The sequence below is a fragment of the Pteropus vampyrus genome, unplaced genomic scaffold (genome assembly GCF_000151845.1).
Source record: "Pteropus vampyrus isolate Shadow unplaced genomic scaffold, Pvam_2.0 Scaffold383, whole genome shotgun sequence".
NCBI lineage: Eukaryota > Metazoa > Chordata > Mammalia > Chiroptera > Pteropodidae > Pteropus > Pteropus vampyrus.
Window position 1 is genome coordinate 1,734,193 of NW_011889164.1, and position 27,446 is coordinate 1,761,638.

General features: G+C 34.7%; 1 protein-coding gene across 1 annotated transcript in view; it reads right to left on the reverse strand.

The window, feature by feature from the left end:
- The window catches only part of FMN2 (formin 2), a 402,924-nt gene that overhangs the window by 130,123 nt on the left and 245,355 nt on the right, over positions 1 to 27,446 (reverse strand). Inside the window, exons 9-13 of the mRNA XM_011380009.2 lie at positions 18,562 to 18,653; positions 18,268 to 18,397; positions 16,670 to 16,816; positions 14,780 to 14,839; positions 14,507 to 14,627 (exon numbers count right to left, since the gene is read on the reverse strand). Of these exons, the coding sequence (XP_011378311.1) occupies positions 14,507 to 14,627; positions 14,780 to 14,839; positions 16,670 to 16,816; positions 18,268 to 18,397; positions 18,562 to 18,653 (550 nt within the window). The remainder of the gene's footprint in view (positions 1 to 14,506; positions 14,628 to 14,779; positions 14,840 to 16,669; positions 16,817 to 18,267; positions 18,398 to 18,561; positions 18,654 to 27,446) is intronic.

Below are 27,446 nucleotides of genomic sequence, written 5' to 3' on the forward strand. Positions count from 1 at the left end.
AGACAGTCTCTTCAATAAATGGTGCTGGGAAAACTGGACAGATACATGCAAAAAAAAAAAAAAAAGAAATTTCATCACTTTTCCTACACCATATCCAAAAATAAACTCAAAAGAGATTAGAGACTTAAATGTCAGACCTGAAACCCTAAAACTCTTAGAAGAAAACATAGGCAATAAACTCTGATATTGGTCTTAGCAATATTTTTTTGACTATATCTCCTAGGGCAAAGACAAAAAAAGCAAAAATAAACAAATGGGACTACATCAAACTAAAAAGCTTATGCAATGTAAAGTAAACCAATAAAACAAAAAAGCAATCTACTGAATCAGAGAAAATATTTGCAAATGATATATCCCATAAGAGATTAAAATCCAAAGTATATACAGAACTCATTCAGCTCAACATCAATAAAATAAATAAATAAAAAGGAAAGAGAATCTGATTAAAAATGGGCAGAGGATATGAATAGAGATTTCTACAAAGAGGATATATACATGGCCAACAGACACATGAAATAATGCTCAACATCATTAATCATTAGGAAAATGCAAATTAAAACCATAATGAGATATCTTACACCGGTCAGAATGGTTATCATCAATCAATAAACAAACAACAAGCATTGGCAAGAATGTGGAGAAAAGAGAACCCTCATACACTCTTGGTGGGATTGTAAATTGGTATAGCCACTATGAGAAAAAGTACAGAGGTCCCTCAAAATATTAAAAATAGAACTACCATATGACTCAGCAATCCTACTTCTGGGTATTTAGCCAAAGAAATCCAAAACGGTAACTCATGAAGATATATGCACCCCTCTGCTCACTGCAGCATTATTTATAACAGCCAAGATAAGGAAGCACCCTAAGTGTCCATGGATAGACAAATGGATAAAGAAGTGCTAAATGCACAACCAAATTCTATTCTGCCATAAAATCATGAAACCTTGCCATTTGTTACAACACAGTGGACCTAGCGCGTATCATGCTAAGTGAAATGAGTCAGACAGAGAAAGGCAAATGCCATATGATTTCACTTACATGTGGAATCTATAAAACAAAACAAATGAACAAACAAAACAGAAACAAACTCATAGATACAGTGAACAAACTGATGGTTGCCAGATGGGAGGGTGTTGAGGGGAGAGGTGGAAAAGGTGAAAGGGATTAAGTACAAATTTCCAGTTGTAAAAATAGACACAGGGACATAAAATATAGCATAGGGAATATAGTCAATAATATAACTACGTATGGTGCCAGATGGGTACTAGAGTTATTGGGGTGATCACTATATAAGTTATATAAATGTCTAATCACTATGTGAAGCTAATATATCATTGTACATCAACTGTAATTGCAAAACAAATCTACTTTTTAAAAAACACCTTTCTATTGTAATAGACATTGGTCAGAATCTTCCAACCGTCCTCTGTTCTGATGTTTTCTTCTCTGAATTTTGGAACTTTATATAATCATCTGTGAGGTTGTCTACAAAGCAACAATGAAAGAAGTAAATAAAGTGGGAAGACAACACAAAGAAATATTAGCCGGGAGCAGAGAGAGGCTATGGTATGGCTTAAGTAGCTCCATAAATTATAAATCTCTTCCATTTATTTTTAACTTTGAGATGGATAGGATCACTTTAGAATAATATAAATAAATAATTTAAAATTAAAGAATAAAATAAGTAAACAGTATGTCAGTTATTAAAGACTCCTAGCTCCAAAACTACCTTTCTATACTCAGGTCTGGGATGGTGGTGCTGGGGCTCAGCAAATTGCCTTTCTCCTTTGTTATCTGTTTCCTTCACAGGTTTCACCAAAGAGAGGTGAAAAGAGGGGCTTTGAATTAATCTAAATTGGCTATTGCAAAAAAGAACAACATTTTTGCAAAGTGTACATGTCACACAATCATGGATAATTTATAAAATAAATCTTAACTCAAATGTCAGAGAACTAATCGGCTTTAATTAGCTGTAGTTTGCTCAAGGCAGTCAGGTCAGAAAAGTAATTAGTGAAAATAAGGAAGTACAACTTTAATTTTTTTTCCCTGAAAATGAACAAATGGCATCAAATCTTAGAAATAAATGACTAACAATTTCATTTTCTTCTCATTAACTCTCCATTCCACTAGGCAAAATTACCACTGAGAGTAATGAAGATTCAAGAGATTTACATGAAAGTCTAAGAATCCTGAGAAATGTTTCTTTGAATTGAGTATATGTGCATATTGGTATGGGTGAGGGGAGGAGAGATGAGAAGAAAGATCTTGGAGCTTCTTAATTTTGGAAAAATATCACAAGTGTAAACATTTCTTTCAAAACTTATGTAAAGAAATGTGAACATCTCAAACAACAAAACATTATAGCGACCTACATAGTGTTGACTGGAAAGAAATTATGGAGTGATACAACTAAAGAAGCACTTATATATTACCTAGCACACAGAAAAACTTAAATATTACTTCATATCACCCTCACTGCCCCTAAACATTAGAATGATTTGTTTAGTTCTTCCCGTCTTCTTTGTCGCCCTTGGTCAAAATCACTATTATCTTTTGAGTTCCTTCCTAACTCTCCTAAATTGTCTGCTTGCCACAGCAATATTTTCAAAACATAAATCATATCACTCCAATTCCCTAAATAGAATCCTTTAGTGGCTAGATATTGCACTTAAAATAAAATGTAAACTCTTTTAAGTGTATAAACTTGTACACTCTATGTGATGTCCCCCATTCATGCTCACTGTGTTCCATGAATACAAAAGCATTTAGACTTTTCCTCTGCCTGAAATGCTTCTCTGCCCATTCTTCATTCTCCTTCTCAGCTATTCGAAATACATGCACACCCCTCACTCATTTAGTCTTCCCACTTAGCAGAGCTATGTTGGCTTTTGTGATCTGGTTGGTACATATCTCTATGGGTTTATCTCTTTCTACTTCCCTGCATTCAGCCTCTATTTGAATCATGCAGAATGGCTTGCAATTGTAAAAATGCACTCATCTCATGCCGTGGAACTTGATGATTGACCTAAATTTCCTTCCATAAGTGTTTTTACCTATAAAATATTCATAAGTCATGACTCCATTCTAATAGCAATTCCTAACTCATCCCTTCCCTAATCAATGAGGTAGCATCAGGCTTACTGTAGTACAGTGTAATTACCTGTTTGTATATCTGGCTACTTAACTACATGATCCTATATGTTCTTTAAGCACAAGGACCCATTTGTCATTCATCTTTTCCTTCCATGCATCAAACAAAGTATCTTAACAATAAAAATGCTCAATTGGCTTTAAGGACAACACATATTTGGATACACTTTGTTGACTTAAAAGACCATGCTTAGTACTTTATAGACATGCTTGATACACACCGAATTCCAATAACAAAATTACATGCATTGAAAATACAGCTCCACTGTTTTAGATAAGAATATAAGAATAACAATAATTTGATAGATTTTATTACATGAAACAGATATACATTATGCAATACGAGACAGGGTCATGTAGAAATGCTATATAAAAGAAAAAGTAGAGCTCAACAACTAATATGTGATTCTATTAGTACTCCTTTCACTCTTCCGTATGCCATGCTAAAGCGCACTATAATTTGAAACACTCTGGTTTTTACCTATTTTCTAATTAAAATATATCTTAGATGAGAATTTTTAAACTGTACCATTTTTATGCAAAGGATGCCCTTGGATTTTTGTTGGGAGCCAAAACTAAGAACAAAGAATCTTGTGACTAGGCGAGGCCTTATCTGCATCCTGCATCTTGTTAGCCCCCTAGCAGTCAGCTCAGCCCAGAGTTACAGTTCCCTCCTTCACTCCCACTCCCTCTAACCCTTACCACTCCTCACCCCACCAGCTAAGAACCAATGCGCCTGTGACAGATACTCTCCCGCCCAGCTAGCCCTGCCCCACTTTGTTAGCCCTGTATAAATACTCTTGCTGCTGAATAAAATTTTGAGGCTTGATCAGAACACTGTCTTGCCTCCATTCTTTTCTCCTGCCCATGTTTTCTTCAAGGTACGGTCCTCCTCGGGTTCTACGCAATAACTAGGTCCTGCGGGTCGGGACAGATTTTTAGTAGGGAATAGTAATTCTCACTTTAATAGAAAATGGACTATGGAACACTCACTGTAAGTAAGGGAGGTAAAACAAAAGGCATATCATATGGCACAGAGACTTTTCAAACCACTCGTAAGCATTTCTGACCCTAATAGTGAATTCTACTGCAATGAGCCAAATCTCGCATATATTTTATATTGCTCAAATGTAAACCTGAGAACCTCCTGGCCTCATGGATCAATAAACAATCAAAGCCCAAAGACTAGTGAGACTGGTGACTTTGCTCATGCTCTTTCCCAAGCCTGGAATTCTATTTTTCTTTCCCCTGCACAGAATTTACTAATCTTTCAAAGTCCAAAGTAAACATAATTTTCCAACTATGAGCATTACTTCTTCTATATTTCTATAGAAGCATGTTATTTATATTACTAAAGCATGTTATTTATATTACTAAAAAATACTTATTCTATCATATAGTGGTTATTCATAATATAACCACTGTTCATCTTATTAGCCTATAAGCTATGAGGGCAGGGTCTGTGTTTTTATTGTTTATTTTCTATTGATTTAATGTTTTTTCAATGACAATTAAGGTATTAGACAATAATATTGTTGATTCCTTACCGAAGTAAATCTCATAAACTTAATTATTCTATTTTATGAGATAACCCACCCATTATTATTATTTTTTATTCCCCTTTTCCTTTTCAACCATCTCCCAACCCCTTGTCTGGTAATAATCCCCTTGGGCCACTGTTTCTATGAGGGTTTTTGTTTTGTTTTCTTTTTTTTTTTTGAGATTACACAAATAAATGAAAGCATACGATATTTGTTTTTCTCTGTCCAACTTATTTCACTTAGCATAAAGACCTCTAGATCCATCTCTGTTGTCACAAATGGCGAGATTTCATCCTTTTTTATTGCTGCATAATATTCCTGTGTGTGTGTGTGTGTGTGTGAAAATATCACATCTTTGTATCCATTCGCCTAGATGCTTTTATTTTCATTTTTTAAAATTTGCTTATAGTTTTTTTTCAGTTATAGTTGACATATAATATTACATTAATTTCAAGTATACAACACAGTGATTTGACATTTATATAATTTACCAAGTGATCACCTCAATAAATCCAGTATCCATCTGATACCATACAAAGTTGTTATAATACTACTGACTATACTCCCAATGCTGTACTCTACACCCTCATGACTATTTTGGAATTACCAACTTGCCTCTCTTAATCCTCTCCTCTTCACCCATCCTCTTAATCTGGCAACCATCAAAATGCTCTTTCTGTCCATGAGCTTATTACTGTTGTTTGTTTATGCTGTTCTCTATATTCCACAAATAGGTGAAATCATATGACATTTGCCTTTTTCTGTCTGACTCAGCACAATATGCTCATCCATGTTGTTGCAGATGGCAAGACTTTATTCTTTTTATGGCTGAGTAATATTCCATTGTATATATACCACCTCCTCTTTATCCATTCATCCACTGATGCACACACAAGTAACTTCCATATCTTGGCTATTGTAAATAATGTTGCTATAATATATGAATGCATATGTCCCTTTAAAGTAGTATTTTGGGTTTCTTCGGATAAATATCCAGAAGTGAGATAACTGGGATCTTCTTCATCTCTTATTATAGCCTTTATTTTAAAGTCTATTTTGTCTGGTATAAGTATTGCTACCATAGCTTTTTGTTTGTTTCCATTTTCATGAAATATCTTTCTTCATCCTGTTACCTTCAGTCTGTGTGTGTCTTTCAATCTGAAGCAAGTCTTTTGTAGGCAGCATTCATAAAGATTTTGTTTTCGCATCCATTCAGCCATCCTATCTTTTGATTGGAGCACTGAATCCATTTACATTTAAAGTAGTCATTGCTATGTATGTAGTTATTGCATTTTATTATTCATATTTTTAATCCTTCTTCTCCTTTTCCTTCTCTTTCTTCTTCAAGAAGTCCCTCTAACATAACATTTCCTCTAATACTGGCTTGCTGATGATGAACTCCTTTAGTTTTTTTGTTTTTGTTTTTGTTTTTTTTGTTTTTTGTCTGGGAAGCTCTTTATCTATCCTTTGATTTTAAATGATAGCTTTGCTGGGTAGAATAATCTTGATTGTAGGTCCCTGCTTTTCATCACTTTGAATATTTCATGCCAATCACTTTGAATATTTCATGCCAATCCCTTCTGGCCTGCAAAGTTTCCATTGAGAAATCAGCTGACAGTCTTAGCGGAGCTCCCTTGTAGGTAATTAATTGCTTTTCTCTTGCTGCTTTTAGGATTTTCTGTCTTTAACCTTTGTCATTTTAATTATGATGTGTCTGGGTGTGGGCCTCTTCGGGTTCATCTTGTTTGGGGCTCTCTGCACTTCCTGGGCTTGTATGTCTATTTTCTTCACCAGGTTAGAAAAGTTTTCAGTCATTATTTCTTCACATAGGTTCTCAGTTCCTTGTTCTCTCTCTTCTCCTTCTGGTACTCCTATAATGCAAATGTTATGTTTGATGGTGTACCAGAGGCCCCTTACTCATATTTTTGGATTTTCTTTTTGTTGTTTTGATTGGGTGTTTTCTGCTACCTTATCTTTGAAATTACTGATTCGATCCTCTGCTTCATTCAATCTACTGTTGATTCCTTCTAATGTATTCTTCATTTCAGCTATTGCAGTCTTCATTTCTGACTAGTTTTTGCTATGTTTTCTATCTCAATTTTTATGTGTCCTATCTCTTTGTTGAAGTTCTCATTGAGATCATTGAGCATCCTTATAACCAGTATTTGAACTCTACATCTGGTAAATTTCTTGTCTCCATTTTGTTTAGTTCTTTTTCTGGAGCTTTGCTCTGTTCTTTGTTTGGGGTATGTTTCTCTGTCTCCCAATTTTGGCTGCCTCCTTATGTTTGTTTCTATGTTTTAGGTACAGATGCCATGTTTCCAAGTCTTAGTAGCATGGCCTTATGTAGTAAGTGTGCTGTGGGGCCCAGTGGTGTACTCTCCCTGGTCAGCTGAGCCAGATGCTCCAGGTGTGTCCTTTGTGTGGGTTGTGTATGCCCTCCTGTTGTAGTTGATCCTTGGTTGCTATATGCACATCAAGAGGAGGGACTAATTCATAGTCTGATCTACTGTGAGGACTGACCATGACTATAGTAGAGGAACAGCTGTGCAGGAGCGGACTCAACAGAGCAGAATTTGCTACAGCAGGGCTCTGATGCCTGCTGAATTGGCCCTTCGGATGTGACATTTGGTTTGTGGAAGGAGCTGGGTGATGCTCAGGATCTGACAGAACCAGCCGCCAGGTGTGCTGGCCTGGGGGTCTCCTAAGAGGAGCCTAAGTTCAGTTGCCACCTGTGCCCTGCCCGGAGCCACCTGCCATGAGCAACAAAGCAATCCACAGATGTCTTCCATGTATGCTGGGCTTGGAGGCACCTGGGAGAGGCTAAGCTGTGAACTGAGGCTGTCTGCCACTAGTGCCAGGCTTGGGACTGCTTAGCAGGAGGTACAGGTCATGCCAAGACCAGATGCTACCTATTTGGAGTTTGTGATCCTTTGTGTGATTTTAGGAAATTCCACAGCATGAGCCAAGGCAGGCCAGGTCATATGTATGAAAAAAGCCACTGGAAGCAGCTTAGGTGGGCCCATAAGTTGGGAGGGGCAGGGTTTCAGGGAATCACCAGGGTGGGACTATTATCTGGGTCAATGGAGACTCAGATTTGGCATCCACCAGAGTCTGCATGGGGAGGGCTCAACAAAGGAGCAATGGATTCTACCAACACTTCTCTCTGGGAGAAAGCTACCCCTTTAGCCCTTGCCCTGAAGCCAGACTATTCAATTCTTCCTTGTATGTCCCTGGCATCTTTTGAGCTGCTGCCCCAGCGCTGGAGCTCAGAGCAAGTGAGTGCATCAGCAAGAAAGTCCGCGCTTGGGACCTTTAAGAAGAACAACTGGGATTCCAGCCACTCTCTGTCTCGCTCAGCCATAATCTCCACTGGTTTTCACAGGCAGAAGTTGTGGGGACTTCTCTTTCCGGCCTCAGTACTCTGATCTGGGGAGTCCAGTGTGGGGCTGGGACCCCTTGCTCCTCTGGAGGGCCCTCCACAACCAAGATATCCCTCTCAGTTCTCAACTGCCACACATGGGTGTGGGGACCAGCCCATTCTATGTCTCTGTTCTTCCTACTCATCTTGAGGTGGCTTCTTCTGTATAGCCTTAGTTATAAGACTTCTGTTCCAGTAGACATCAGGCGATTTTCACTGATGGTTGTTCTATAAGTTAGTTGTAATTTTGATGTGGTCGTGACAGGAGGCCAGCACAGCATTCACCTACTCTGCCATTGTGACCAGAATCTCACCAATTAAATTCTTACGTTGCCTTTCTAAAAAGAATTTTGGTAATAAATATCAACAATCTGGGGGAAAAACGTTCATTACCTCCAACCCAGTAATTATAAGAATCTATATTAGAAATTAATCAGAAATGTAATAAAAAGGTTATGAATAAGGATATTCAACTCAATTTTTCTTAAGAGTAAGGAAAACTGGGAAGAGTCTAATTTCTTATATGAATCAAATTATTCACTAAATGATGGCACAATCATAAAATGGATTATTATAAAACCATTTTAAATGGTTTTGAATTATATTAAATAGCATGAGAAATGCTCATGTTATAATTTTCAGTGGGAAAAATGTATAAGGTATAAAAGTGAAAACAGATGTTCTAGTTAAATGAAATGATGAATAGGTTGAGCCATTTTTTGTTGAAAACAGAGCAATGAGTGAGAACGTAAAAAGAGAAAACTCAAACAGATAAAATATGCCTTTAAAAAATTAATATCTCCTTGGACCAGAAATAGTATAGAAGCCCAAGTTAATAAACAGTGCCAAAGTGAGAGGTAACTGCAGTGTGCATGTGGAGGAGGAGGAAGAGATGTTGGCTTATTTAGAGGCAGTGAAGGGAGAGTTCACACAGGAGGTAATGGATCCAGTCTTACTACTGGAAACCCAAAGCCGTGATTGGGCTCCCTAACCCATAAAAGGAGAATAAAAACAGCCATAGCCCATATGCAGCTATGAGCCTGGGGCAGCAAGAGTAGGTAGACACAGCTTTCCAGGCAAAATTTGAGCCAAGTCATTCACTAACTTGACTGAATCTGCAGTAAACCTAATATGCCCATAAGCCAGGAGCCCCAGGCTGCTGACAGAAGATTTGGTTTGGCTGAAAGTATGCCATGTAAAAGCAATTGAGAAAATCAAGAAAGTACAGGATTTGGAGGGGAAGAGGAAGGGAGAGAACAAAGGACAGGCAGATAGACAGTTTCTGCCACAATTCCTCATTTATGTATTGTCTGTGATTGCTTTTGTGCTGCAATTGAGGAATTGCAGCACAAAAGCAATCACAGACAATACATAAATGATCGGGGCATATATGGCTACGATCTAATTGAACTTTATTTACAAAAAGAGGCCTCATTTAGCACATGAGCTTTAATTTTCTAACATCTGTTTTTAATCAACATTCCAATACCACGAAGAAAACTAATGAGGAGAAAGACAGCTTATAACTATTAACAAATAAAAGATAGATTTATTTCAAATGAAACAAAAACTATAGAAAATCCAAAAAGGACTTTAATATATTTTTATAAATATCACATAGATAAAAGGAAATAATATGCAAAATAAGAACAAGAAATTACTTTAAAGGTAAAAATAGTTAATGGTAAAAAAAATACTAGAAATCTTAAAAACAAAAAAATTAGCATGATTTAAAAATAGTTATATTGATAATACGAACACCAGATTGGATTGAGTCAAAGAGAGAATTGATAAACTGGAAGACAATGTTAAGGTATGCATGAAGATTATAGCAAAGCAAGTAGTAGATTTTTTTATTACGAAAGAGAAATTAGGAGACCAAGCAGCTCCAATATACATCTAAAATGAGTTCCAGGAAAAGAAGAAAAAAATGAGAATTCCTAGACATTAAGGAAGATGTTAGTCTTCCAATTGAAAGTTTTCACTAATAATAGAGATGTAATTAAGTAAATAAAATAAATAAAAAATAAATTGATACTACGCATATTAAAGAAAAGCCAAAAATGAATTAGAATAAGAAAATTATGAAAGTCACCAAAGACAGGTTATCCAAAAGAGTGACAATTAGATTAAAAACAGACTGACTTGTTAGTGGTAAGAGATGGCAGAAGAAAAATGTTCTCTACAAAATAATGATAAAAAATAAGTTGATCTAGAATCCTATATCCAAGAAAATTATTCAAAATTTGAAGGGGAAAATTTTGGGAGCGTCATTTTCAGACTAAGAGTTTAACATTGACCAATCCTTACTGAGAGAACAACCAAATGAGAAGGGGAAAAAGGGGACATAACAATGTTAGCATAGTGATTGATTAAATATATCAGCAAATGTTATTACCTAATGATTATAAAATACTAGTAGTTTTTAAAAGAAAAACAATAGGACTAAATGTCTGGAAAACACTAGAACAAAGATAGAAGGTAGTTTAATTATTAGAATGTTTTAAATGTTCATCTTATTTGGGAAGATAAATGTTCCAGATAAAATTACAGCTTGCTATAAAATTATATAAATTAAGAATATAGGTTAACGTATAAAACCAGCCAACACATTAATAGAAACACTGTTTATATCTTCCAAAATGTACTGGAGGAGTCAGGAAAGAATACTGAACAGTTTGTCAAGACAATATAAAACCAGAAAGTAGACAGAATGTAAATTGAATTATCCAACTATAAAGCAGAGACTATAGCATGAACAAAAATTATAAAAATTATATGCATTCTGGTTCCAATGGTATAATCTATCCATGTGCAACACACATATGACAAAAATACATCAAAATATTAATGTTATTTATCATTGAGCTGCAGGAGTACAGGTAACATTTTCTATTCTATATTTTTTAATATTTTCTGATGTTTCTATGCTGAACTGATATTCGTTTTAAAACTATAATAAAAAGTTATTTTAAGAGACACTATTAGTTGCATTTCAATTGAGTTCATACTATTTTTTCTTTCCTCAAACAAAAAACAAATATCAGAAATTTACAACTGTAAATATAATTGGTATAAACAAATATAAATCAACATAAACCAGTTTAAAGACTGGTTTTTCCCATATGTCTCTGGACACAGACATTACTTCAACTTGAAGACAGAGTTAATGAATTTTAAACATTTTCAACTATTAGAGGTGGGGGAAGGGTAGAGGATACAGGGAAGAAACTGCATGAAAGCATTCATGCCTGGTCCCCATAACTTGGTTACTCAACACTCTATATGTGCTGAGTTGATTTAAGTCATGTGGCAAGTGCTACAATTTCCACCCAGAAAGGCACTGGAACAGAAATCATCATTTGGCATGACTGCATCAAAAAGCTGCTGACAGCCAGGAGAGATCAAAAGCAGATCAGGTTGCTTAACAAACTGCATGTCACTGAGCTCAGAAAGCCAGGGGAACTCCCTGAGGAGCTGTGCTGATATTGGGAACAAGTACAGTAAACAAACACGGTAGATGCTCTTATAAAATGTGAACACGAGATTCAGCTGTCTCACTAAAATGTCTGAGCCATAACATTATTTCTTAGTCCTTCCTTAGAAATAAAAATCAAATCTCTAAGTAGAGGCAGAAGAAATGATAAAGCCAGAAGATGAGTGACTTAAAAGCTTTTCTTATCTGTCTTTATCAAACTAATCACACTATTTATTCTATTTCTTTTCTCTTATGAACAGCCAATGTTTTTCAGATATTTATTAGATGGAAAGTATTGGGATACATTCTTTACATACATCTCATGTTTTAAACTTTAAAACAACTTGCTTCTGACAAAAAATGGAAAGGCTTTTTGTGTCTTTTTAAATGAATTATCTAATTTGATCACTTAGAAGGAATTATTTTTAGTAGCCTACATTTATCAAAGTAGATGTTATTTTAAACTAATTATATACAAAATAACATAATCCAATAATCTCCCATTTGACTCTCATTTAGTCCTATGAATGTACATATCTATTTATATCCATTTCATTACAAAAGGGACATGAGGCAATTTTATTTTATGACTTGATACGAAATGCTACATTCATACTAAATCCTTTCTAAAAATTTAATTTAATTAAATTTTAGCTCACAAGATTTCTTCCTTGTGTCACAAAGTATCTTTTCTATACAAAAACTAAAATTTTGAAAAAGCAAAAAAATAAAAGGTGTGATTAAATCATGATTTTGTCAGTGTTTGCCAGTTTTGTAAATAACTCTCCAATCTGTTCTCATTTTACAGACCAGTAATACATCATCACATTATTTCACAAACTATGGTTTCATTTCCCCATCTTCACTGTAAGCTCCTCAGAGGTGACTGCCATGCTTCCATGGTACCTGGCTTGCATTTTTTTAAATGTGTTCAATGACTAGAGAACCTACCAGATAGTGCAAAAAAAAAAAGTACTCTGTGGTCAAATAAATCAGAGAACTGCTGCTACCTCTTCTTTCAGAGAACATTGAGAATTCCTCATATTCGTTTGATCATGAGAACAACCCATTTCTAGGTACCAAATTGTAACAAACTATGGACAAACCTGAGAAAATACTATGGCAAGCAAACGCTATCGGGCTTCGCTGAAAGAACGGGCCTTTCAGAGAAGTCTGTCTTATCCCTACAGAAAAAGTAAACCCTCTGGGTTAAAGTCATTACCTTCTGAACCCTCTGAGGTACTCGAAAATTGCTAAGATCCTCCGTCAGTGTTTAATATTCTGCAGTTACCACCTTGCTGGAGGAGACAGATGTGTAGGAGGAAACGTGCAGTGGCCACTCGTCCTTTCCACACCCATTATCTGGTGTTAGTTCTCTCTGTTTTGCTCTAAGTCTTGTCAGAACTTGCTATTTTCATGGCTACACGTATATTTAATAACTATAGTAAGAAAGCATGTAGATGTGAAAAATAGATGAGGGAACATTCCAAAGCAATACACCAATCAGAGCAGATGTAAAGCCCCGGGGACTGAGACTGCCCTTTCCTTTATCAAATCAACTGTGAATTATGAAACCCTACTTTGCAAGACTTAATTGTTGATCAACGTGTGAAATATTTTCCTGATATCCCAGAAATGTCCATAGCACTGAAAAAGAGAGAGTGGGAGAAGAAGTAGGGGGTAGAGAATTTAATAAGCAAACCAAGATACCTGGCATAATTTTGAAGTATAATAAATACTATGCATAAATAGTTGGTTTTTAATTGTCTTTAAAAATCATATGTAAATACATAGTATCATAGGATTATATAAACATAATATAGCTTTATTTTTTTTTTTTAAACAAAGCGATCATTCCTGGGCTTGCTCAATGAGCACCTATAGTTGGGGTTTTAAGGGCGAACATCTGATCAACAGGATTTCCGTCCTCTGACAGTGATGATTATAGATTTTTGTACCCCTGGTACCTACAAATGCCGGATATGCATCGGGCACATAATAAATGTTGCTGCATGTTTAGGAACTACGAGCGATCCATATAATGGTACTGTGTTGATTTTAATCCATATAAAAGCATCTGTGACCAGAATATACATAACAACTCTATAAATTTGATTATAAATCAATATGGATAAATATTATTTCAAAATTGGAGTAGAATCTCTTAAAAAGTTATATCATCTTTTTTGGTTTCTGAACAGGGGTAAGCAAGCTTCTCCTTTTCATCTAGTAATACAACATCAAATAAAATATTACACAAGCTTATTCATCCCCTGCCTGTGCTTAACAGAATTAGAAAGAGGCTTAAACAGATAGCTGAGGTGTTAACTCCACAACAATAAGAAACCTCATGAAAAAGAGATAAAAAGAATTTTACTACAAAAATAATAAAAATTGTTAACTATTTGCTTTGTGTAAATTTTCATTTTAATTTAGAAATTTGAAGAATTTGAGACTCTCTTCAAAATGATTTGATAAAGAATAAAACATACACGCAAGTGTTTTTTTGACCAAATATGTGAAAGAAGATATTTTGTTCCCAGGAGAATTTAAAAGCCACAAAATTTTGAACAAGTATATCAAGGGAGGGTTGAGAGGGACTATTGGTCTTTTAACAATGACATGATAAATATACAGATGTTCTTGGCTCTAAAGCAAAAACAAAACAATTAAATTTGTCCCTGATGAGATACTGTTATTCAAACAACCAAAATACTATTCAATAACTAAATTTCTAATAAATGTAACTTTTTAAATAATAAAAGAATAAGATTATTGGTAATATTTTTCTTTTGCCAACCCAAATAATTTTTAATTCTACAATCCTGTAAGAGACTTTTTCTTCAAAAACATTGAAAAGTCTGTATTGACTTTTTAATAACAAACATGAATTTCTTTAAGATTATAAGTTACCTTTCAAGTCTTTCTTTAGTTTTCTGAGATCTTTTTGAAAGTCTTCAAACTTCATCTGTGAGGCCTGAAAAAGTTCCTGGGGTTCTGGTAATGGGAAGATACACTGTTCTTTTCCAGCATCCTAATTAGCAAGAAACACATACTTTTAAAACAAATCAGCATTAATATAAGTAAGAATAATACAAAAACAGAGATGGCAAAATAAGAAAAACAATGCCAAACCATTTATGAATAAAGAATACAAAATATGACTACATGTAAAAACTGTCTTACCTCATCAAAATTTCGAAGATAATAGGAAACGATATATGACAAAAGGCTCCTGCTATTGTCCTAGGCAGGAAAAACAAAGTAAGTAAAAATATGTTTTCTAAATTACTCCATATACAGTGTTAAATTCTGGTAAAGCAGTACATAGAGATGAGAAAATTTAGAAAGAAATGTGAAATTCTATATTTCAAATTAGTTTAGTGACTATATCTAAGTTCAGTGGTAGAGATTTTATTTTCCCCCAGCGATCCCAGCTAAGCTCCAAGTGGAGGTACAACTATTTAATGGTAGAGTTTCAACTGTAAATACCAGTCCATTTTTACTTTCCTCAGTCGGAAGTTAGGTTGATTAATTTTTATGCTTTGTTACTAAGAGGTACAACTACTATCTTCCCTGAAATAATTAAGTGTTGCCAGCGTTTCTATGCAGCTGGACCAGAAAGTTTGACTGTCCTGTTAGTATACAGATTAGGGAAATAAAAAAGTTAAGTATTTCAAGTAATCAGGAGCTTTAAAAATAGAAATACATACTATAAATTGTTATGTCAGCAACTGAGATTGAAGAATTCATATCCATATAGCTATAAATAGTGCAATATATGTAGTTCTATAGTAAAAAAAAATATAAAATTGTTTCATATTTAACAGTCTTCAAAAAACAACTATCACCTTTCTGGAACACTTGAAGGCATTAATTTTAATTTTTAAACATTGCTCAAATTTAGTACTAGATAATCTGAATGTGGGACACCGAATATGTATTTTAAAAAGTAACTCTATGGTCCTAACTATGTTCCTTTGAATGTTACTCTTATCATAACTTCTCCCCATTTATAAAAAGAATAACATCTCTTCACAATCGAGTTTGACATGTTATGGTAACATATCTATCAGAGACTTTCCTCATAGTAATATGTAGTAATAGTAATAGTAGTAGTATAAGTAGTGATGATAATAATAATAATAAAATATCTATTATATAGTAACATATAGCAATAACAATAATAACAATAATAATAAATATATATCTATTAGAAACAGGATTTTCTTGTAAAATGATTTAAGCAGCTTGACTTCCTTTTTTGTTCCTAACTTATAAATCAATGAAATGGTTAGTATCTGAATGCCTACCTATGGGCATGCTGCTGAGTGAAAATTCTGAGTGAAATGAGTAACAGCTCTGTCCATGAAGGTCTATAAATACTACTAAAGAGTATAATTATATTTATTTTATAGAAAAAGAACCAAATCAGGAAGACTTCACTCTTGTGAGAATGCAAGTGAAATTATTTTTTTAAAAGTCCTGCTTCTTGATTCATTATTTATCTCATTATTCCTTAATTATTTAAATTAATGAAATTTAACTTATTGGAGGATTAAATAAAACATATCAATCAAATGTAAAAAAACAAAAATAATCCCTTATTCATATATAACAATTATCAGAATCTACTTCAGATCCATTCTTTTAAGTTAAACATTATATGTCGATGCTATCTATATTTCGATGTTATTTGCAAAAGTGAAACTGTTTCAATTCAGCAAGCAGTTGTTAGAACTATTTAAGAACTACCCAAAAGCAACAGAAGCACAAGATGAACAGAGACTCATGGACCGGACAAGTTTAGTGGTTACCACAGGGAAGCGGGATGGTAGATAAGGGTAAAGGGGGTCAAATACATGGTGACAGAAGGCAATTTAACTTTGGGTGGTGAACACACAATGCAATGTACATATGATGTATGATGCCGATTACTTTTATCTAATTCAGAAATTGAAGAAACTTTTGACTTTGGAACATAAGAAACATTACAACTGGTTCATAGTTAAACTTATTACTAAACAAAATGACTAATACTCAATTTGCCTACATTCATTCACACAAAATACTTACACTGCTTTTGACATCTTTCAGCTTTGGAAGAATGTCCAACCCAAAACCATCTGCCTGTCCCCGAGTCTTATTTCCACCATTCATGTAGTTGCCAAAGGCAAGAACTAAACCCAGAACCTGCATAACCCCTGGGCCATTTTTTAATGTCTGTAAAACAGGAAAAAGAACAATTTCTCTCTTATGCAAAGTTTGGTTTACATGATCTGAAGTCAGTTGCAGATATTCATATTATACTAACAATTCTGGGTTATAGGCAAACTTTCACTTTGCTCATTATTAGTTATACTTAGAGAGGAATGCCTCCAAAGGTGCAGCACCAGCAAGCATTCAGGCGCATTTCTGTAAGCTGAGAGATAACAATCTAGGCAATTTTTATGATATAATTATAAGGACAATAAATAAGGCTGCAATATGACAACTACTACAAAATATTGCCATCGCTATCATCCTAACTATACCTAATTTTTGGCATATATGAAAGACCTAAACACAGTTACAAAGATTAATTTCCAAATTTAGATTTATCTCTGAAAAACTCATATTTGCTTCTTTCAAAACACAAAGTTTAACTTGAATTTGTATGTCATGACCTCTGAAAATGTGTCTTTAGTAACTTACTACTTTTTAAAATGATTAACCACAACCAGAAAAAGTGCTACTACTGATTTGTGACAAATTGTTTTAAATGTCAGTGTTGGTAATTGCTGCCAAACATTTATTCTTTGTTTTCAGAAGAATACTGATCTTCTCTTAAACTATACAGCTGTTTCTAAATCATTTAGTTGGAATCATTAACAATTTGTGGAAGGATCCTTCCAAATATGAAGTAAAGTATATAAGATGCCTTCAAATTGCATTCAATTGGAAATTGGATGTATAAGAAAGCTGTGAAAAGTGAAAATTTTACTTTGGCAGAAGCAGAAGGGACAAAGGTCTCAAGTCTCTGGAGGTCGATGTGTGAAGACCACATCTTGTGGAGAGTGGGTTGCAAGCTGACAAGGTCTTTGAAATCTGTGAGGTCAACCAAGGGTTGCCTTGCCTCTATGAACTCTCCTAAGAATGAGGAAGTATGAACTGATCAGGGGAACAATGGGGTATTGCTCCAGGCAAGGATTACCCTCATAGCTGGGAGCAAAAGGAAATGCAAAAGATCATAGCAGGGTGTGGGTTGGGTGAGGATAATCTTATCTTAGCCAGCAACTGTATGCTCTTGTATAAAAGCCGCTTGCAAAAATAAAACTGGGCCACTACTCCATCATCAGTGGATAGTGGACCTCTTGATTCCAGCTTTCTGTCTTCCTTCTTTTCTCAATCTCCTACTGTTCTCATTCAGGTTTATTTTCCAGGGCCGCGCTGGATGTGGCAGGATTTACCACTCGCTGGACATGGCAACGTTTATCAGACCGCCCTGCGGACCATGTGCCTGCCTGAACATTTGTTTTGTCCTCGAAGCTCAATATGTCCTCTTCTGTGGGACTGCTATCCTTTAAATTGTATGGGTAATTAAAATAAACAAAACTTTTTTGAAATATGAATATGACTGAATCACAATTAAATATCAAAATCCAATTTTCAGCTCTCTATACTCTAGAACCCACCTCACACAATTTCTGTAGCAATTCCAGTTTGCGACGGATCGAGCAAATGCTTTCTGAAAACGTGGACTGGAACAATATGCAAAAGACTCGCTCTGAAAAGTTGGGAATTAGTGACAGCTCATAAAGGAACCTAAGGACATAAAGCCAAGTTAAGAGAAATAATATAACTCACATAAATAGGTTTTTATCCTCATATAATTTGTAACAATTATGCACGGAAGACACTGCGATGTCCAAAGGAAAGAGCCCACCCCTAGACTGGCTGCTCACTACAGGGTCCTAAGGTATGCTTACTGTTCAGGTTTATCCAGAGACTTGGCGTTTTCCTTGTCTTTGGAGGATCGGCCGTGTTTTTCGATTTTTTCCAGTTCGTCTGACTGTGCTCTCTGGAAATCAAAAGCCAAGCTGTTTTTCAAAATCTGGTCAACTGAATCTCTCAGATAATGATGATATTAATATAGCAAAATTATATATTTTCATATTCTTTAGCATCTCTTTGTAGTACAAGTTGACTTAATTCATGAGGCATTTTAAAGTGTAAATACGTATAACGCAAACCAGATCATCTACAGATCTTCCAAATAATGTTATTGACCATTAGTAATCTGCAAAACATTTATTTATTCAAGTATGCTTTAAAACAATACAGTCTTCCTCCTTGATTTTTGGCTGTTTATAATACTCTCCAGAATGCAGAAATTTCATTTTAAAGTGGTATTTCTTAAGGATTCAATTAATTAAATTTGGAAGTAATTTGATCCTAAGGTTTGTTATAAGATTTTTAAAGGAAAAAAAAAGTACTTATTTAACTTTTGCAATCATCATTTAAGGCTATTTTTTCTTAGAGAAAGAAAAATGCAATTGAATTATTAAGTCATGGAACAAATAAAAGGTTTTGATTCTGTTGAATTTTGTGTTTGACGCAAAAAAAGTCACCATGCTTCTTTTCTTCCTGTCTTCTTTCAACTCTTTATAATATTAAGCTAAAAATGTGCCGCCCTAAACTTGTTTCTTTATAGAAGAGGATCTTCTGAATGTTTAACATAAGGCAGAAGGCTTTATACACTTGGGGAATTAGAAGTCTATTCTTTAACTCTTTAAAAAACATTTGGATGTTTTTTATTTGCAGTCTTGTCTTTTTTAAGAATTCACAAAGATATTTCAAAACGGTCAAATACTACATTTTCCAAATGCATTAACAAGTGTGAATAAACTACCATATCTTAAGTTTAGTCCTCAAAACTTAAAATCCCTTCAACATTATATTTTGCTTAAACAGAAAAGCAGTTCAACCAAGAACTGCTGTAGAAGATAGAACCTGATAGATTTCTAGAGACTGTATATGTTGCTCTAAACAAAGCTCTGTTCTGTTTTGTATTCACTGATTGTTTTGAAAAGCAGATTTTCAGTTGATGGGATTAACTAAGACTAGTTCCTCAAAGAAAGCTTCTTTTCAATAGGAGAAGATTTGATGACAGATCAGTGGATCTTCTGAGGGTTTGATAAATTTTACTTTTGGAATGCAAAACAACAAAAGAATCCTAAGAAGTAAAGGAAGTGGTTTAATGCAAATATTCCAAGATATCCCCCAAATTTAGAAACTTCTTTTAAAATTTCAGTTGCATGGTAATCTTTCTTTCTTTCTCTAGTCTACTGTGGTCTTGCCAATGAATTTTGGTAAACACCACCTCATTTACTTATCGTTACCACCTATAACAATGAGATATTATATCATAATATCACTTAAAGCCAAGTAACAAGATGGCCTTTAATAATGCCCAAACACATCTTTCTGGCAAAGGAGTAATGAGAGTAATATTATAAAAGGATGTTAAAGTTAAGAATACAGATAAGGACACAGAGGTCCACACCAAAATATACTATATAAAGGCTTCAAACAACACTGCTTTGTGGCTAGTAGAGGGAACTAATGGCTCCTGTATGTCCCATAAAGCCCTTTCTTCTTCTTCATGTTGAGTTACACAGAACTTCCAAATACTGTCATATGTCTTTTTATGATGTTAAAAATAAAATCGATTTTTAAAAGACCTTACTCATCTTATCAGAAAAAGCTTTAAGTACAGGAAGTTGTCAAGCTCATGGTGAAACTACAAAATTTCCAAAATTCTAATTTTTGCTTTAGAGCCTGAATTTTATCATTGGCAACAAACACTGTGAGTTGTTTTCCTTGAAGTAGCTAGCTTGTTTTATTCATTTTATATATATATATATATATATATATATATATCTCAAATACCAAGGTATTAATAACCACAGTTTGCCAGTCGAATAGGAATGGTGTTCAATGAAAAAAAAAAAGGCCTAATTCATAGCTTAAACAATCACACAGTGCTTTTAATCAAAGTGTTTTACTTTGTTATGTAGCCTAAACACTTCACGTGTACTTTCCATTTTGTCCCACGAAGTACTAAAAGGACATGTACTCAGGAGTTGAGTTTTAATAAAATTAGTGATTTCGGCTGCTTCATAAAGGACCCTCTTAAATGAAGATGGCTTTTTTTTTTTCTCCTGCAAGTGCATGTCAATGAAGAACTAAAATGATTAATTAGCATGGTGCCACTGCCTTGATTCATACTAAGGCACCAGCATTTTCCCCTACTGTGAGGTAGTTAGGCAGACATGAGCAATGGGGGAACAAAAGAATAAAGGCTCCTTCCAAAGACTTCCCTGAAACACCCATTTTTAAGGTTATAAATTACTCTGGCATCCTGAGAAACAAAGAAGTGAAAAGTTATAAAATACCAGCCAGTTTAATCCAGCCAAAGAGCTTGTATAGTCAGTCTTACACTAACCTTCCTGTGACCTAGCCTCAATATACCATTGTTATATCACGCCTATGCCTGGAAATTCATGAATCTAATGATAACAGATTGAATTCTGGATAATCACATGAGCAGTAGGCAGAGTGTTATATAACGGCCAAATGTCCATCAAAATGACTATATGCCAATCTTCTAGCATAACCTCTATAACCACCCATCATGGCCACAATATAAGGCTTACTTCCTGAATTCTATGCTGTCACAGCCCTCTTCACTGTAACCCGCCCTTCCCTTGGAGTGTACTTTAATCATACCTTTTGTTTCCAGGCTACTACAGCTCTTTAGTGTAACCATTTCTCCCTTGAAATGTACTTTCAATAAATCTTACTTTTCCTAAATCTCACAAATCTGGTCTGAGGTACCCCTCAGTAGTACTGGGGCAACAACAGATTTTAGATTGCCCCAACAGTAATACCAACACTGCTTTTTAACCATCAGTACAAATGTTTGCACTGTAAAAAGGCAAATGACATCTTACTGTTATTATGAAAATAGATTTTACCTTGTAGACCCTCTTAGAGAAAAGTGTAGGAACCCCAGGGCGTCCATGGAGCAGACTTTGGGAATTAATGTTTGGTAAAACCTTCCTATCCAGCTGATGATTAAACTCTCTTCAACATTCACCATATCCAAACGCCTCAAGTGACAGAAATTCATTGTTCCCCTAAACTGCTCATTACATCTTTAAAGAAGGTTGTCCAAATACAAAACAAAAGAAGCTTCTTTATATCAAGTAAAAATGTGCCCTCTACTTTCAGATATTTGTCCTAGATGTACTCTCTCGGGTCAATTTCAAATTTATTCCAAGTGTTCGAGAAACCTAAATTTTTCTTCCTGTTTTCTGTGCTCTGTTCTGTGCTGTGTTCTGTACTCTGGCTTTTTACAATTTATATGGCGTGAATGTGAGTCCCATCGCAATCACAGTTGCTCTTTGAGTATGCTTATGGTGACTTACAAATGACGCTCACACAATAGAGTGCCATTCTCCAAAGTGTGAAATGAACCTCCCATTGAGTATGATTCTCAATTCTATTACTCCAGAAAGACTACTTCTGTTAGTGCAGCCTACAATTGAGGACATTCTTTGGAGTAGGAAGTGGAGAGATCCTATAAACCTTATCAGTAGTCTAAGACCTCTTAATTATTTTCATATTTTTAGGTCTTTTTTCCAAGTGCACATGGAACTTGTTATGCCACATGTTATGCTCCAAAACAAGTCTCATTAACTTAGAAAAGATTAAAATCATCAAGCAACTTTTCCAGTCACAGTGGTATGAAACGAGAAATCAATTTTAAGAAAACAAAAAAAAATGAAACACACAAAAACACAATGAAGCTAAAAAGTATGCTACTAAACAATAAGTAGGTAAACAATAAGATCAAGGAAGAAATCAAAAGCTAACTTGAGATAAATGAAAATGAAAACACAACGATCCCAAATCTATGGAACACAGCAGAAGTATTTTCTTATGAGGAAAATTCATAGCAATAAAGGCCTACGTCAAGAAAGAAGAAAAATATCAAATGAACTATCTAACCTTACACTGAAAGAAACTAGAACAAGAACAGCAAACAAAGCCTAAAGTGAGTAGAAGGAAGAAAATAAGAAATATCAGAGCAGAAATTAAAAAAAAAAAAAAATAGCATCTAAAAAAACAAGAGAAAACCAAGAGTTGGTTCTTTGAAAAAATAAACAAAATTAATAAACCTTCAGCCAGATTCATCAAGAAAAAAAAAAAAAAAAGAGAGAGAGATAGAGCCAAATAAACTCAAAAATGAAAGAGGAAAATGACAATCAATATCCCAGAAGTACAAATAGTCATAAGAAAAAACAGTATGAACAATTATATGCCAACAAATTGGACAACCTGGAGGAAATAGATAAATTCCTAAAAACATACAATCATCCAAGACTGAATCAGGAAGAAACAGAAAGTCAGAACAGACCAATAACTACTAATGAAATCAAATCCATAATGAAAAAAACTCTCAACAAACAAAAGTCCTGGGCCAGATGCCTTCACAGGTGAATTTTACCAAACATTCTCTAACTATCACTCTCTAACTATTCCAAAAAATTAAAGAAAAGGGAAGACATCCAAAATCATTTTATGAGGACATTACCCTAATATCTAAATCACATAAGGACACTACAAAAGAAGAAAATTAAAGGTCAATATCCCTGATGAACACAGATGCAAAAATCCTCAAAAAATATTAACTAATCAAATTCAGTAATAAATTGAAAAGATCACTCTTCATGAGCAAGTTGGATTTATTCCTGGAATAAAAGGTTGTTTAAATATCGACAAAACGATGAACGTGATATACCACCTAAACAAAATGAAGTATAAAAATCATATAATTGCATTAATAGGAGCAGGAAAAGTATTTGAAAAAATCCAACATCATTTAAGATAAAAACTAATTAAAGTGGAGACAGAGGGAATGAATACATCTCAAAATAATGAAGACCATATATGACAAACCACAGCTAACATCATATTCAATAGTGAAAAGCTGAAAGCATTTTCTTTTAGATCAAGAACAAGACAGAGATGTCCACTTTCCCTGCTTTAGTCAACACGGTATTGAAATCCTAGCCATAACAATCACAAGACAAAAAGAAATAAAAGTCATCCAAATAGGAATGGAAGATGTAAAACTGTCATTATTTGCAGATGACATGATAGTACATAGGGAAAACCCTGAAGCTCCCACCAAAAATTTATTAGAATTGATAAATGAATTCAGGAAAGTAGCAGAATACAATATTAATATTCAGAAATTGGTGGCATTTTTCACACCAATAATAAACTATCAGAAAGAGAAATTAAGAAAGCAATCTCATTTACAACTGCATTAAAAGAATAAAATACCTAGGAATAAATTTAAGCAAGGAAGTAAAAGACCTGTATTCATAAAACTATAAGGCATTGAAGAAAGTAATTAAAGAGGACCCTAATAAATGAAAGGATACAGCATGTTCATTGATTGGAAGGATTAATATTAAAATGTCCATACTACCCAAAGCTATCTACAGATTCAAAGCAATCCCTATCTAAACATCAACAGTATTCTTCTCGAAACTAGAAAAATAATCCTGAAATATATGTGGAATCACAAAAGACCACAAATAGCCAAAGCAAACTTGAGAAAGAAGAACAAAGTTGTAGATATCACAATCCTTGATTTCAAACTACACTACAAAGTTATCTATAATAAACGAAATGATATTATATTGACACAAAAAGAGACACATAAGTCAATAGAGCAGACTAGAGAGTCCAGCAATAAACCCTTGCTTATGTGTTCAATTAATCTATAATAAAGGAGGCAAGAATATACAATGGAGAAATGACGGTCTCTTCAACAAGTGATGTTGGGAGGATTGGACAGATATATACCAAAAAAAAAAAAAAAAAGGAAAGAAACTGAACTATTCTCTTATAACATCTACAAAAATAAAATCAAAATGGATTAAAGTCTTAGATGTCTGAAACCATGAACCCCTTAGAAGAAAACACTGGTAGTAAGTACCTAATATCAGTTTTAGTAGTATCTTTTTGGATATGTCTCCTTGAAGCAAGGGAAATAAAAGCAAATATAAACAAATGGGACTTCATAAAACCAAAAATCTTCTGCACAGCAAAGGAAACCATTAAAACAATGAAAAGACAACCTACTGAATGGGAAAGACAGCCTACTGAATGGGAGAATATATTCAGAAATAATATATCCAATAAGCAGTTGATATCCAAAATATGTAAAAAAACTCATACAAGTCAATAACAACAACAAAAAAAAAACAACAAACAATCTGATCAGAAAATGGGCAGAGGAAATGAAGAGACATTTTTCCAAAGAAGACATACAGATGGCCAATAGACATTAAAAGATATTCATATCACTAATCATCAAGTAAATGTAAATCAAAACCATAAAGAGATACTACCTCACATCTGTTAAGATGGCTATTATTAAAAAAAGATAAGAAATAACAAGTATCAGAGAGGATGTGGAAAAGGAGCCCTTGTGAACTGTTGGTGGCACTGTAAACTGGTGTAGTCAAGTAAATGTAAATGTATAGAGAACAGTATGGAGGATGCTTAAAAAATTAAAAAGAGAACTAACTTATGACCTAGCAATTCCACTTCTGGTTATTGATCTGAAGAAATCCAAAACACTAATTCAAAAAGATATGTGCATCTCTATATTCATTGCAGCATTATTCATAATAGCCAAGATAGGGAAGCATCCTAACTGTCCATTGGTAGATGACTAGTGGTACATACATACAATGGAGCTTAGCAAATGTTTCTCAAATAGTGTCCCAGAGAATACTAACTTAGATTCCTGAGATTCATTAGGAATTGCTGAATAGTACATCCATTTTTAAGACTCACAATGCTAAATAGTCTTAGAAGTTGTTGCTGAAAAGACTATTTTATTTAACAGCGATCCTTGTATTAAACTGATCACAAAATGTGTGTTTATGTGTATCTGTGTGAGTGTGTGTGAGAGACAGAAGGAAGGAGGAATAGAGGAAAGGAGGGAGGGAGAAGGAGAGAGGGAGAGGGAGAGGGAGAGAGAGAGGGAAAGAGAGAGAGAGACAGAGAACACGACAGTAACACTCCCAAGGACTCAGTGTTCTACCACAGCGGACCCCAGTCTTTTTGGCACCAGGGATCAGTGCTCCTATGAGAATGTAATGCCTGATGATATGAGGTGGAGCTGAGGCGGTGATGTTAGCGCTGAGGAGCAGCTGCAAATAAATATAGATGAAGCTTCGCTAGCTCGCCTCCCATTCTTCTCCTGCTGTGTAGCCCAGTTCTTAACAGGCCACAGACCTGTACTGGTCCATGGCCTACGGGTTGGGGACCCCTGTTCTAAGTGATACAAAGAGAAAATACTGTGCACCCAATCTTTAAATCTTTGCTTCTCTGGAGAGGTTGTGGGAGAAAATGAACCTTCATACACTGCTGGCATGTGTATAGATTGGTACAGCCGCTATGAAAAATAGTATAGAAGTTCCTCAAAAAATTAAGAATAGAATCATCATATGACCTAGCAATATCTCTTCTGGGTATCTGCCCCCCAAAATGTGAGAACATTTATCTGTAAAAGATACATGCACCCCGATGTTCACTGTAGCATTATTCACGGTGGCCAAGATGTGGAAACAACAGAAATGCCCTTTGAAAGATGATTAGATAAAGAGGATGTGATATATACATACAATGGAACATTACTCAGCCGCTTTTCCTGCATTTTCTCCCACCCCTCTTCCAACACTTGTCAATCTCCCTTATTAGATCTGCATCTACCCGACCACTATATGAAAAATAGCGTTAGCCCATGTTTTCCCTTCATATCCAGACAGGCAATTGCTTCCTCAACATTTTAACCTGGATAGTTCAGAAGCATTTTGAATTTTAAAAAGTCTAAAACTGCACTCTTGTTTTCTTCCTCCAAACATTCACTGATCTTGATTCCAAGTTACCCAGCCAGGAAGCTGTGAGTCAACTCTCTATACTTCATTTCCACGTCCTATGAATTATACTGAGTGAAAAAAAAAATCTCAAAAGGTTACATACTATATGATTTCATTGATGTAGCATTCTCAAAATGACAAAACTGCTGAAATGGAAAACAGATTAGTGACTCCCAGGGATTGGGAACAGGAAGAGGGAGGAGTGATGGTATAATAATAAAAGGATAGCATGCGGGATCTTTGCAGAGGTGGAACAATTCTCTATCTTGATTGTGATGACAGTTATATAAATTAACACTATGTAATAAAATTGCATGAAATTACACACACATAGAAGTGCATGGAAATCTGGTAAAACCTCAGAAAGGTCTATGGAGCCTATCAATGTCACTTTCCAGGTTTTAACATTATACTATAGTTTTTAAAGATGTTATCATTGCAGAAAATGGGGTAAAGCCTACACAAGTCTTTGTATACTACTTTTGCTATGTCTGTAACTCTGTACTTATTTCAAAATAAAAACTTCAAAGAAAAGAAAATCAATATTGCCCATTGATCATGTTCTTTTGTCCCCAGATCTGTTCATCCTTCTGAATACCCAATCTTGGCTTACAATCATCTGGTCCAAACATCCAAGAAGGAAGCCTGCTTCCTACCACTCTCCCTCCCATTTCTACTAAGGCAAAATTTTCTGTTGAGTTTAGCACTGAAAAAAAAAAAAAATCTCAGAAACAGATTTCTTTCTCTCCAGTTTCACCACAACTTTAGAGATATCTGACCATATCCATCCCTGTTAGTCTTAACCAGTGACCCAACTCCAATTCTCCTATGTACTACATTCC